General features: G+C 31.2%; 1 protein-coding gene across 1 annotated transcript; it reads left to right on the forward strand.

Moving 5' to 3' along the window:
* The first annotated feature begins 3 nt into the window (after positions 1-3).
* On the forward strand, positions 4-8803 carry LOC123915371 (early nodulin-12A-like). Its single transcript, XM_045966496.1, has 3 exons — positions 4-494; positions 7955-8262; positions 8667-8803. Exons 1-2 carry the CDS (start codon positions 280-282, stop codon positions 8217-8219), a joined length of 480 nt encoding a protein of 159 aa, XP_045822452.1. The 5' UTR covers positions 4-279; the 3' UTR covers positions 8220-8262; positions 8667-8803.
* The last annotated feature ends 4734 nt before the right edge of the window (positions 8804-13537 follow it).

Genomic DNA, 13537 nt, shown 5'->3' on the forward strand with positions numbered 1-13537 from the left:
TTCTGAACTTTCTCTTGAATGTTTCTCATTTTTATATCTATATATAGTATATTTACCATTATAAAAAAAAACTATAAAAATTAGTAGTCAATGTATAGTTAACTTTGTAATTGCTAAATTCGTGATTTGTATGTTAAGTAGTAGGCATATGTGAAAACATCCTTGACGTATATTCTCATCAATAAATTGACCTCCCAATCACTTATGATCTTACAATCAAGTATAAAATGAGTAGCATTCCCTATGTTTATGCACCAAGACTGAAAATCACTATTAAAAATGGCTTCTTTTTCCTTATTCTTTCAAGTGTTGTTCCTTGTATCTCTCATTCTCATCCCTCAAGGGTTTGCTATTCGTGAATATATACATGATTCTACTCCTGTTTTACCCCCAAGAAAAGGCAGGCCGCCACCAACCCCTCCAACCCCCGTTTTGCCCCCAATAATTGTTAGACCGCCGCCGGCTACTTCTGTGTACAAGTCACCAGTTGATAAGCCTTAAATCATCATGTAAGGCTCCTCATGGTCATTTCTAATGCATGCAACGAGGCTTATGAACTATGTATTTATTATTGAATAAATGGTCACCAAGTTGTTTGTTTTCTATAGTAATGTAATTTGCTATGTTGTAGCTACTAGTTAGCTACATTGAATTGATGTTTCTTTTTAAATTTCTATCTCAAGAGTATCATGATATATATGTGTGATGTGTCATGAATAAAAATTACTCGAGAAGAAACAGTGCACTGTAATCTAGATTATAAATATTATTTAAATAATAAATTTATGATTGTGTTACTGTTATATATATACTGATTGGTTTGATTGATTTATTAGACCATATTATGACCATAATCCATAAATAATTCTATAAGATTGATTATTATTTTGTATTAATTCTCTAATTCTAGAAAAAACGAAAAAAGTACAAGAAAAAGTCTATAAAACAAGGAGGTATAAGTACATCAGAACAAAAAAGTTTCTAAGAGAAGAAAACAAAATAAAAGTATTAGAAAAGAAGGAGGCACACCACCAACAAACTAGAACGCCTCAAATGCACCACCACGAGAAGAAGAACATTTGTCAGGAAGAGAGTGCATTGATCAACCACAAGTAGGACAAAACAACAATAAGACATTCAATCCCCCCTGACCCATCGATACCCAACACACCACCCAAACAAACTCTACCAGTGCCAGTATAAAGTTGAATGGATACCCACTCCTAAAATGAACATGGGGAGCCAAGGTTTTTAACTAAAAATTTCCAAGATAAACATTTTACCCTATCTACTAGACACTCGACATAAAAGGTTCATTCCAAAAAAAAGACGTCATTTCGAGATTTTCACGCCTACACAATAATTTGCTAAACTAACAACCACCCCAATCTATCTTTTCTACCTCTGTCTATGCCCAAGAAAGCCTCAAAAACCATAAAACACCACGAGGAGGCACCGACTCCACACTCAAACACCAAAGAATACCATACCAAATTGTGAGATTTGATTACAAGAACCAGAACCGAGTAAGTAATCAGTTGATTCATACATTAATTCACATAACACACGTGCATGCAATTAGGTATGTTTGTGATAATAATAACCACGATGTTTGTAATCACGTTGAGAACGTTTTCAACGCAATTGACAATAATAACGGTTAGATTGTTTGTCCAAATATGGTTGCAGACTTGCAGTGTATGCACAAGTCAAAGTTGGCTGCACCTGCCTAGAAAATATTAGGCCTACAAATGTTGTTTTGCACAATATTGTCAAATTAAGCAGCAAATAATTTCGATCACGCTTAGTAATATTTATGGCAGTGAATGATTCGGAATGTAGTGCTGTGCCATCTGCTGTTAATTGGTGCAAATTCTTTTGTACAAATTTTTAAAATTTCTTTTTTTGTTCTTTCTTGTTTTGCGTACATATTTGATTTTTTTTTCCTTTTCTAAATGGCAAAATGTATATTTCACCTTTGACATAATATAAGCAATATTTCACCTTATCTCATGCAGTTGTTATTGTTGCCTAGTATGCATGGTTAACTAAGTATTTTAAGTGATGATGCAAATGAGCCTAAGTCAACAATGGATGAAAGATGATCATCTAGTGCTATAGGATTTTTTTTACGTATAAGAAGATTTCATTTTGGTGGTATCAATTAATAGAAAATATATACTCTTCTAGGAAGTTTGATGTTAGAACATTTTTGAAACATAATATTTTAAAAACTAATTTATTTCTCACATTTAAAGTTTTATATTTTCTAATTGTTATTATTATGATTGGTATAAATTTGTATCTGAGTACATCAACCACATGTATGAACTTGTATAATTTATGATGTAAGCTGTTTTCCATGGGAGAAGTTATTATACATAAGTGTAATCCTTATGCATGGTACATAAGTCAATAACATCCATTAGATTGAGCATCCACATGTAATAATCCTAGCCAATCTCAACTCACACACTCACACCTAATCTCACACCCCCCAAATTACTCGCGCACCCCCAAATTTCTCGTGCACCCCCCAAATTTCTCATGCACCCCCCAATTTCTAGCGCACCCCCCAAAATTTTTCACGCACCCCCAGATGACTTGTGCGCCCAATTTTTTTTTAACCCCCCATATTTCAAGCCTAAACCATTTTGCTGTGGGAATGGTTTCAAAAATATACACTCCAAAACCATTAAGTGCATAAGATGGTTTTGAAGTACAACCTATAATTAGAATCATAATTGTTTTTTTTTTGGTACAATTATAATCATTATTTAAAACCAGTTAAATGGTTTCAGATAGTTATACACTAAAACCATTTGTATTGTAAAATGGTTTTATGTGTGTTTTTATGGTTTCAAAAATTCTGGAAACCATTATGCTGGTTAAATGGTTTCAGATAGTTATACACTGAAACCATTTGTATTGTAAAATGGTTTTATGTGTGTTTTTATGGTTTTAAAAATTCTGAAAACCATTATGTTGGTTAAATGGTTTCAGATAGTTATACACTGAAACCATTTGTATTGTAAAATGGTTTTATGTGTGTTTATATGGTTTTAAAAATTCTGGAAACCATTATGTTGGTTAAATGGTTTCAAATCACAATTATTGTTTGTATTCTAATTATAGGGTTGTACTCTAAAACCATCTTATACACTTAATGGTTTTGGAGTGCATATCTCTGAAATCATTCTCACAACAAAATGGTTTAGCCTAGAAATGTGGAGGGGACCAAAAAAATAAAATTGGGGGGCAAAAGTCATATTGGGGGTGTGCGAGAAATTTTGGGGGTGCATGAGAAATTTGGGGGTGCATGAGAAATTTGGGGGTGCACAAGTAATTTGGGGGGTGCATGAGAAATTTGGGGGTGTGCTAGTAATTTGGGGGGTGCACAAGTAATTTGGGGGGTGCACTAAGTAACTTATGCATGGTGCATAAGGATAGCTTATGTATAATAACCAAACCCGTTTTCCATATTGTATAAATAATAAATGAATTAATAATTAAGAATAAAAAGTTTGTGCCTTTTTGTAAATAAAAAATAAAAAGTTTGTGCCTAAATTTTAGGGTCTAATTATCAAAAGTAATGATAAAAATTGCAGGCCTAAAACTATTATTATTTTACGAGCCTTATAGTTTGGCTGGCCTGCCATGGCCAATAATACTGATGGGTCTTGTGTTGAAATTTAATTAACCGATTGTTTTGTTCTAAATAGTGTCTAAGCACCGGAACAAAATTTTTACTCATGAAATTTTGAAGAAAAGACAATTTAATTTATCTTATTTTTGAACTTGAAGTAATTTGACGTAGGTTCAAATTCTCGACTCCAAGAGAGTTAAATCACTAGTAGAGCCTATGAATATGTATTTGTTGATATACAATTAACAACAAAACTTATAGGTTATTGCCTAAATGCTAAAATGATCATAGAATTAAAAGGTGTTGATTTCTATGAAAATGAATTTCTCTTTAAGTTGAGTAATAGTGGGGGCATTGTAATTAACAACATTGAACAATATGTACATAATAGAACCTCAAAGAGGTAAGATAACAAGAGTTGCTAAAAAGTATGAACCTGATTACATGGTTTATAGATTACAAGATCCAACGAACCTCTAAGAGACTGTCTTCTTTTGGTCTTACACTTTTTACCTCTCTCGCTATCTCCACATGTTAAGGACATTCTTTGTCGTTTTGAGTGAAAGAAAATTGTCGTTTTTTAGATTATTTAACAACTTGATTATTCTCATAATGTCATTTTTATGGCTCGAGTTTTCGCAATCACTTCAAGTGTTGGTTATATTATATTTTGAGCCGGATAGCGAATTTTAAAAAATTGAAAAGAAAAAAAAAACTTTGGAGCCATGAACTAAACCCATGATTATCATGAAAAGCCATAACTAGGAACTAAATTTTCAACATTTAGTAGAGTGAATATTGTTATTGAAATATAATATAATAATGAACGACTTCGATTGAGACTTTTACACTCCCATCAAAAGGCCCCTAACTAGTATAAAAACCTTATTATTCCCCATGTATTATTCACCAACACAAAAGTCATCATTACATAAAATGGCTTCATTTTCCTTACCCTTGCCACTAGTGTTAATGTTCCTTGTTGCAGCTCTTATCCTTGTTCCTCAAGGTCTTGCTGATTATTCTTCCTCTAAGCCAATATATCAATCTCCACCCCGCAAAATCCCAATTTACAAGCCCCCAACAATTTACAAGTCCCCTCCATTTTACAAGCCTCCAACTTACGATATTCCTCCAAAATTTGGTAAGCATCCTCCGGCAAAGGATGATAACCATTTCTAAAGCATGCATGCAACAAAGCATATTATAATATCTACTAAATAAGTGGTTCCTATTTGTACTATGTATGTATGGCCAAGTTATTCTTTCCTTATGTATGGCCACGTTAAGAGCATCATAAAATCGTGATATATTTATATATCTGTATGAAAACACGATATAAATTAGCAATGCGCATTTTTTTTACTTTAAATTAAAAGAGAGTTTGTAATTTTTTTTTGAAACAATAGTTATCACAAAGTTTTTTTTTCTTCCGTAAACTATTCAACGGTTGGATCAATATATTATGGCATTTCCTAGTTTTTGTTTACATTAGCGTACGTCGTTACCTAATTAAGCCATGTTAAGAAAACCAATCTAAATAAAAATCAACATGAGAAAGAATATTACTCAGGAAAAAAAAGAGAGGAATAAAATAGAATTAAACTAATAAGATTAAGAGAGGAATGAGATTAAAAGAGAAGGATAGAGTGTAAGGAGAGAGATGTAGAGGAATATTGAAGGAGAGAATCCATTTTTCAATATTATAGAAGACTAAAATTACCATTAAAATTTAACAGATACTAAACTTGAAAGAACATGATTTTATAAGAACTAAAACATGTTTAACCATATATTTAATAGGGTTAAATAAGGTTTTAGTCCATAAAAAGTTATCAATTTTTTTCGTCACTATAAAAAAATGATTTAGCTCCTACAAAATTATTATGCTCACAACAATTTTAGTCGACCTTACTGTTAAATCAATTTGTATAGAATAAATCCATTTTTAAATATGAACATTCAAGTATATTTTTCTTCCATAACAAACTACCGTTTTATAATTCTCCCTTAATTGAAACTTCATTTATCTTTTGACAAAAAAAAAACTTCTATATAATTATCAATGTCATAAATTTGAATATGATATTGGATAATTGTCCAAATTTTGGAGGGAACATACTATTGATGTTCAACTACAATGTAAGCCAGGTAGTACAGTCATCATGATGTTTCCAAAATTTATAGGTAAACTTTTTTTAAAATTATGGTCGTCATGATGTTCATAACTAATTTGATAAGTAGGAAGATGTTTTCAAAGTTTCTTCCATGTTTTAGATAGGATATAAGTTTGAATCAATTTTTTTGTGATAAGAACTCTTATTATTGCAAAAGAATTTGTTCAAACTTGTATCCTAACAAAAAGATGGAAGAACCTTTGAAAACATCTTCATATTTTTAAAATTAGTTGTGGACATTAGAAAAATATAATTTTATAAAAAAGTTTGTGTATAAGGTTTTTGGGTATTGCATTTAATTATATATTATAGTTGAACATCAAGGGTATATATCCCCTCTAAAATTTGGAGCAATATGACCAATTATGAGATATAAAATAAGGTGGAACAATTCAAAGTTTACACCTACATTCGTAATATATAGTTGTATATTATTTTCTACTACAAACCAATATTAATGCACTTTTGTTGAATAACTTCATGGATGGAGTATGTTATCCTTTGAAAAGAAAGAAAAAAATCATCCAATAAGGTGAGGTTCAATTAAATCCATCACCGATGTAACACTAATTCTAATCATTCAATTAAATAATTCTATAAGATCTCATTAGACACTATCACACTATGAGTGAATGCAAAGAGGAAGAATTAGATCTAGTTAATACTTGATAGTGTCTAAAGATATAATACAAGATCATTTAATCCAATAGTTAAAATTAGTGGTATATCTGTGAATGACTTAATTGAACCATCACCTTAAACGTCACCTTAAAATTGTTAGATGATTTTTTTCCTTTCTTTTCAATGCTAATGTTCATCTCCAAATCTAACTCTTTTTATTTCAATCTCTATATGAATAAATAAATATTTTTTTAAAAAAAACTAAAACATAATAGAATTGATAAAAGAGTATAAAGAACAAAACAAAATATACAATGGATTATGCTAACTAGATTCCCGGCCTGGACATGAGTTAAAAAAAATTAAAAAATGTAACATTTGTATTGAAAATAATATATTTTATAAAAATGAAATACACAAATTATTTTATTATATTAAGTTACCTCGTATATATATATATATGTGTGTGTGTGTGTGGGGTAACTCAACCGCATACCCCATCAAAATAAAATATACTACTCCCTAAAAATACATTTCAAAAACAACGTACGAGTTTGAGTTAAAAAGGAGATGATGAGTTCAACTCTCTACTAACACAACATTATAACAACTTCAATATAACATAAATAAAACGTAAGTACATTTTGGCTTGTTAAAAAAAATGTAATTAGTGTATATAACTTATATTATGTGATTATTATAAATACATTTAGAAATTAATATTTCATAAGTAGATAGAAATTAGACTAAGGGACATAAGGGTAAATTACCACATGAGCTGCTTATCAACCAAGAGGTTAACAAAACACTCATTCTCTCCTCCCCTGCCTCACACAATCTAAACATCAACAATACAGATGGAAAACCAAACTTCATCCCCTTCTTTATAATCGTATTGGAATGTTGAATGAGGTTTGATCAAGCTAAATTCTACCCGTTATAGCTTACACCAACCTAAAAATCTTAGTTTTAACAATCTCTCAACCGTATATTTTAAGTGCATTCGAATCAGTGTTTATGGAATAAACTAAGACTCTTCAATAGCGGATCAATAGTGTAGTAAAATAATGGTATTATTTTATATAGTTCGTGAAATTTCAAAATGATTTCATGCTGCTATTAATTTTGATACGCATTATACTCTTAAATTTATCTAAAACATATCATAATATTAGATACCTAAATTTGGGGTCCAAATAACAAAAATTAAATAATAATAAAAATTGCAGGCCCAAAGCTATTAGCTTATAAGCCTGTGGCCTGCCACGGCCAATGATACAAACGGGTCTTGTGTCAAAATTAAAGGATTGGTAATTATAGCACTAATCTTGTTTTCCTAATACAAGTGTTGCTACATTATTGAATAATATTTCACAAAATTATATATTTTTTATAATATGCCACACCAAATTTCTATTGATGCCTCCAACTAAATACCTCTAACTAGTACTATAAAACCATATTATACCCTATGTATTATACACGCACCAACACTGAAATAACTACTTAACATGGCTTCATTTTTCTTGTCTTTACTAGTATTGCTCCTTGCTGCTTTTATGCTAGTTCCACAAGGGCTTGCTTACATTAATAAGCCACCTGCATATAAACCTCCATCCCGCCGCTATCCTCCAATTTATAAGACACCGCACAAACAACCGGTGCATAAGCCGCTTGTTTATAAACCACCGCACAAAGAACCACCGGTGCATAAGCCACGGTACAAGAGGCCACCTCATGGTAAACATCCTCCAGCAAATGATAATGTCCATTAATCTAAACCATGATAATGTAACATGGCATATTTATATCTATTAAGGGTCTGTTTGGTAAAAATAAGCTATAAGCTAGCTGATAGCTGATAAGCTAGCTGATAGCTGAAAAGCTAGCTTATAGCTGATAGCTGAAAAGCTAGCTTATTGAAATTAAAGTGTTTGGTAAAATTAGCTTTTAAAGTGATTATTAAATATAAAATTACATAATTGATAGTGGGTAGTTTATTTTTTAGAGTGAGTAGTTATTAAATTAAAGGGTAAATGTGGAATAAAGTGTAAAAAGCTATAAGCTATAAGCTCAAATGCTACTTGAAATAGCATCTGAAAAAAAGCTATAAGCTAGTACAAAAAGCTTGTTACCAAACACCTCTAATTTTTTGAAACAAGCTTATAAGCTCATATAATAAGCTATAAGCTAGCTTATTTGTGTTACCAAACAGAGCCTAAATAAAGTCCTAGTTACCAATGCTTTTTGACTTTTACAATGTATGGTCAGGCCAAGTTAATTAAGAGCATTATATATGTGGTATGAATGTAAAATCTTGTTATGTGCTTCGAATTTATAAATGAGTGGATTTTATGAATTTTATGTGTCGGTAATAATTACATTTTTTTTTCAAAAAACTTTTTTTTAATAGATGACGACGAATTTTAAAATTAAATATAAATTAAATTTTTTCCACGTGTACAAGTCACATCAGCAGATTTACACAGTCAGATGTCCTGCTGTACATCTAGGGAGGTAAATGAGGGAATCTATTTTTTTGCATGGGATAAACAAAAAAAGTGATGTTTGAACAACTTTACAATGAGGGAAATACATAATGACTCATAATGATTTGAAATGAGGGAATTACATGGAAATACATAATGATTGTAAATTTTTATTACCACTATTGATTTTTTTGACGAAACTCATTATATTTATATTTCTATTTAATTTATGTATTTAAGAGAGTCTTATTATATTTTATTAATTAAATATAATAAATTATTTGATAAATACTTCTAATAAATACATAAAATAAAATACATTAATGGAAATACATAATAAAATACATAAATTAAATGGAAATATAAATATAATATGAGTTTCGTCAAAAAAATCAATAGTGGTAAAAATTTACTATCATTATGTATTTCCATCCTATCATATATAATTCCCTCATTTCAACACATAATGGAAATACATAATGAACAATTCATAATGATTGTAAATGAAATGAGGGAATTATATATATATAAAATACATAATGATCAATTCATAATGATTGTAAATTTAGAGCAATGTTATTTGAACAATTTTTTAGACAATTTTCTTTCTCATACTCACATTGTATTCTTATGTTCTCTCTCCGTTATTATCTCCCTATTGTTTTTGTCTAATAAAGAAAAAAAGGGGAAAAAAGTTGTCTCAAAGTTATTTAAAAATGTTGTTCAAATAACATTGTTAAAAAATTTATACGAACAAAATCAAAATAATAGCGAAGAAAATGAACTTAATGAAAACTGACCGTAAAATGCAGGTAAAATGTTTGGAATATACATAATCTGACTATACATGAAATTCTGAAGTGGTCGTTAAACCGTTAAATCTTCGGTCACCACTTGAATTAAGCAGGGTTTTTAAGTGTTGACAAAGGCACCAAAAGGTGTGCCTTGGGATCCTCTTCTCATGTTGCCAAGACAAACATATCAAGCATTTTATCTATAAACAACAACCAAAATAATTTCTCCCTTGGTGGTTTCAGTAACATAGACCAAACGATGTAAATAATGTCTATATAATGTAGGTATATTTTTTTTGAAGAAGCTAAATTAGCCCACCCAAATTGGCGCCAAAGAGAATCGAACCTCAGACCTCAAGAGGAGCACACTCCCAGGTCCCAAGCCAATACCAATGCACCAACCCAAGTGGGTTTTTATAATGTAGGTATATTATCTTTCATTGTATCTATTTTCAGGTTCAATTTCAATTTCATTCCCCTTTTCCTTTCAATTTTTTGTGATTCAACTTTCAATCTTAAGCTTTTAATTTTCTTCCTGTAAAATTGTATATAGAATCTATGAACTAGGTTTGATTAATTTGGGAAATTTGGTCTGTGTTTGGATCTTATTGTTGTCCTTCTCAAATATTTCTTACTCACTTAAGCTGGTGATAGTTTGATTATGAGCTCTACTATATTGTATATTGATTGAGATAACTTACATGTATTCTAGTTCATATTTGAAATTTCTGTTTAGTTTATGGTTTTTGGTTAGGTTTCTATGACTTCTATTTATTTTAAGAGATAATGTTGGTGGCTAATATTGATTTTTGTCCTAATGAGTTTCTAAATGATTTTACTATCATGATTCTAGGTAATTAATGGGAAACGTTTCTGCTTCTATTTGATCCCAGGTTGGAAATTGAAATTCTGTCCTTAATTATCTTATTCTATTTGATACATATATTAGGACTAACTCCCTATTTGTGCAGCTTCGTAATCCTAAAGAAGTCATCAAAGGTTACGAGTTTTACAAGAAAACATTTAACCAACGGCTGGAGCCATTGGCATCATCACACTTTACCACGGAGGTAAAAAAAATATTTACATGCTAATGGCCGTGTATTCTTCTGCTATTGGAAATCATGAATATATTAAATTAATTAGTCTGATTTCTTCTCCAACAAAAGATCGACATAATCACGGGTTGACACATAATGGTGTGCTTTAGTCTGATTTCTGCACCAGCCTTATATGGTAATTTCTTGTACTCAACAATATATGTTTTAATATTTGAGCTCTTGACAAGACATTTGCCTTTCACTCTTAACAAATGTTGAGGGTAATCCTCGTACAAAGATATTTCTCTTCTTTGTAAATTAAATCACTTCTTATATTAAAACAGTCTTATAAATTTTTTTAGAATATAAACAATGTTACATCAAACTTAAATCTCTTATAAATTTTATTATAAACAGTCTTATAAACAGCGTTACATTGAACAATGTTACATTAAACAATCTTATAAACAGTGTTACATCAAACTTGAAAAAGTGAAGGAATTTTCATGTAAGAAAATATTTTGTAAAGTGGATATTTTTTTCTAAACAAAAGTGGTATTTATGGGTAATCCTCATACAAAGATACTCCTCTTCTTTGTATATATTCCAATGCTACTATGTCTTCTAGGTTTATGCAAAGGGTGGGAAGACTATAGTTTTTACACAGAGAAAAAGAGATGTTGATGAAGTAGTGTTGGCATTAACAAATAGGGGGAAGAAGGTACGATGTCTCACATTTTCACACTCCGCAAGGTACGATGTCTCACATTTTCACACTCCGCAACCATGGGGGAAGAAGGACACTATTCATGCCTCAGAAAATGATGTTTAGCATAAGAGCATCATTTCATGATATTGATATGGAAAACTTAAATGCGAAAGTCGGCCATCGAAGATCAGGCTGTATGACTGCGATAGACGATCAGGCTCCATGCAGGTCTTGTTGGGCAATTGCCACCGTTTCGGCTGCAAGAAAATTGAAGACTAGGATACTTGAGAAGTTATCTGCTAAGGAGTTAATTGATTGCGTAGAGGGATGTGACAGCTGCAAGGGAGGTAAGATATATGTAGCGCTGAACTATATACAAAGAAGGGATGTTTCTTTGCATGAGGATTATCCTCTACATCCCTGGAGAATGCAAAGAAATATCCCTTCTTTCTATATAGTCTAGCGCTACATATATCTTACCTCCCTTACAGCCGTCACATCCCTCTACGCAGTCAATCAACTTCTTAGCAGATAACTTCTCAAGTATCCAAGTCTTCAATTTTCTTGCAGCCGAAATGGTGGCAATTGCCAAACAAGACCCGCATGGACCCTGATCATTTATCGCGGTTATACAGCCTGATCTTCGATGGTCAACTTCCGCATTTAAGTTTTCCATATCAATATCATGAAATTCTCTTGTGCTAAACATCCTTTTCTGAGGCATGAACAGTGTCCTTCTTCCCCATGGTTGCAGAGTGTGAAAATGTGAGACATCATACCCTGGAAACACATTTATGCAAAGTACAACAAGTGTAATTTTACACAGACACGAAATCGCCTCGTCAGGAAACACATTTTCATCCAACATCATCATATTTGCATGATTCATATTTTTTCGGACAAAATAGTAAAAAGGTTCCCAACGGCTGCGACATCAACAACGACGTCTGTGCAAAGTACAACATGTGCAATTTTACACATACACAGAATCGTTTCTCTAGGAAACACATCTTCACTCAACATCTGATTCAATTTATCGAAAACATCATCACAATGTTGTTAAGAAGAAGAAGAAAAAGAAGATTATATTGAAGGACGAAGAAAGTAATATATATATATATATATATATATATATATATATATATATATATATATAATTGCCTAATAAACAGGTGTTGTTAGTCGTCTTGCTTTCGATTTCAAACATCCGCTCAACGAGGATTGAGATAAGTGAAGGTGAAAAGATTGAAACTTTTATTGGAAAGTGAAGCTCCGTTGAGGTTAACTGTGCTGATTTGATCGGAAGGTGAACAAGTGATACCTTGCCAAAAACATGGTGAAATAGAAAGTGACCAATTTGAAAGGAAGTTTTTTGGATCAAAAATTATGTTTTGAGTGTTTGAAATTGTTTAACAACAAGGTTGTTGAGTCGATGGTTGTTGTTGTTGGTTGTTGTTCTTTTCTTTTTCTGTTTCATCAAAATAATGAAGGAAAATAAAATAATTAATTAATACTCCTTCGTTCCTTTGTTTTCTTTGTTTCTTTTCTCAATGCATTTGAAATTGAAATATTTAAAGTTTTAAATAAGGGTCCTGTTTTTCTCAATGCATTTTGTGATTTCTTTGCCTTAGTGCGTCCCGTCTTCGTGCGGTGTTTGTTTGCTTTCTTGTTTTTTACGGCATTCGTTTGGTTCAGATTGACAGATCTATTTTGATCAACTACAGATTCAATCAATGACAAAGTCATCAACGATAAAGATCCGAAGACATGAATATTTCAGTAACTTATATTTTGTTGCATTATTTGTAGGTCTGAGTATGCCGTTTTATGCTATTAACTTGGATGCTGTGAGTTTGTTCGCAAATTCATCCTTTTCGTTTTTAGCGCTATTGAATTTGTGCTTGTATCTGATGTATCTATCTATTTGAATGAATGAATGTTATGTTTTAGTCAAAAAAAAATAAATAAGGGTCCTGTTAATGTGTTCCCTAAGGGCACATGTTAAGGTATCCTAATATAAAAATTCAACATTTAATGATACAAGAAATTTAATGTTTGTAA

The sequence above is a fragment of the Trifolium pratense genome, linkage group LG3 (assembly GCF_020283565.1).
Source record: "Trifolium pratense cultivar HEN17-A07 linkage group LG3, ARS_RC_1.1, whole genome shotgun sequence".
Classification (NCBI taxonomy): Eukaryota; Viridiplantae; Streptophyta; class Magnoliopsida; order Fabales; family Fabaceae; genus Trifolium; species Trifolium pratense.

Excerpts from the sequence above, each read along its gene's own strand:
- LOC123915371 (XM_045966496.1), top strand. The coding sequence starts at position 280 with ATGGCTTCTTTTTCCTTATTCTTTCAAGTGTTGTTCCTTGTATCTCTC. Across the intron at positions 495-7,954 it reads TACAAGTCACCAGTTGATAA|CATGGCTTCATTTTTCTTGT; the intron begins GCCTTAAATCAT and ends ATAACTACTTAA.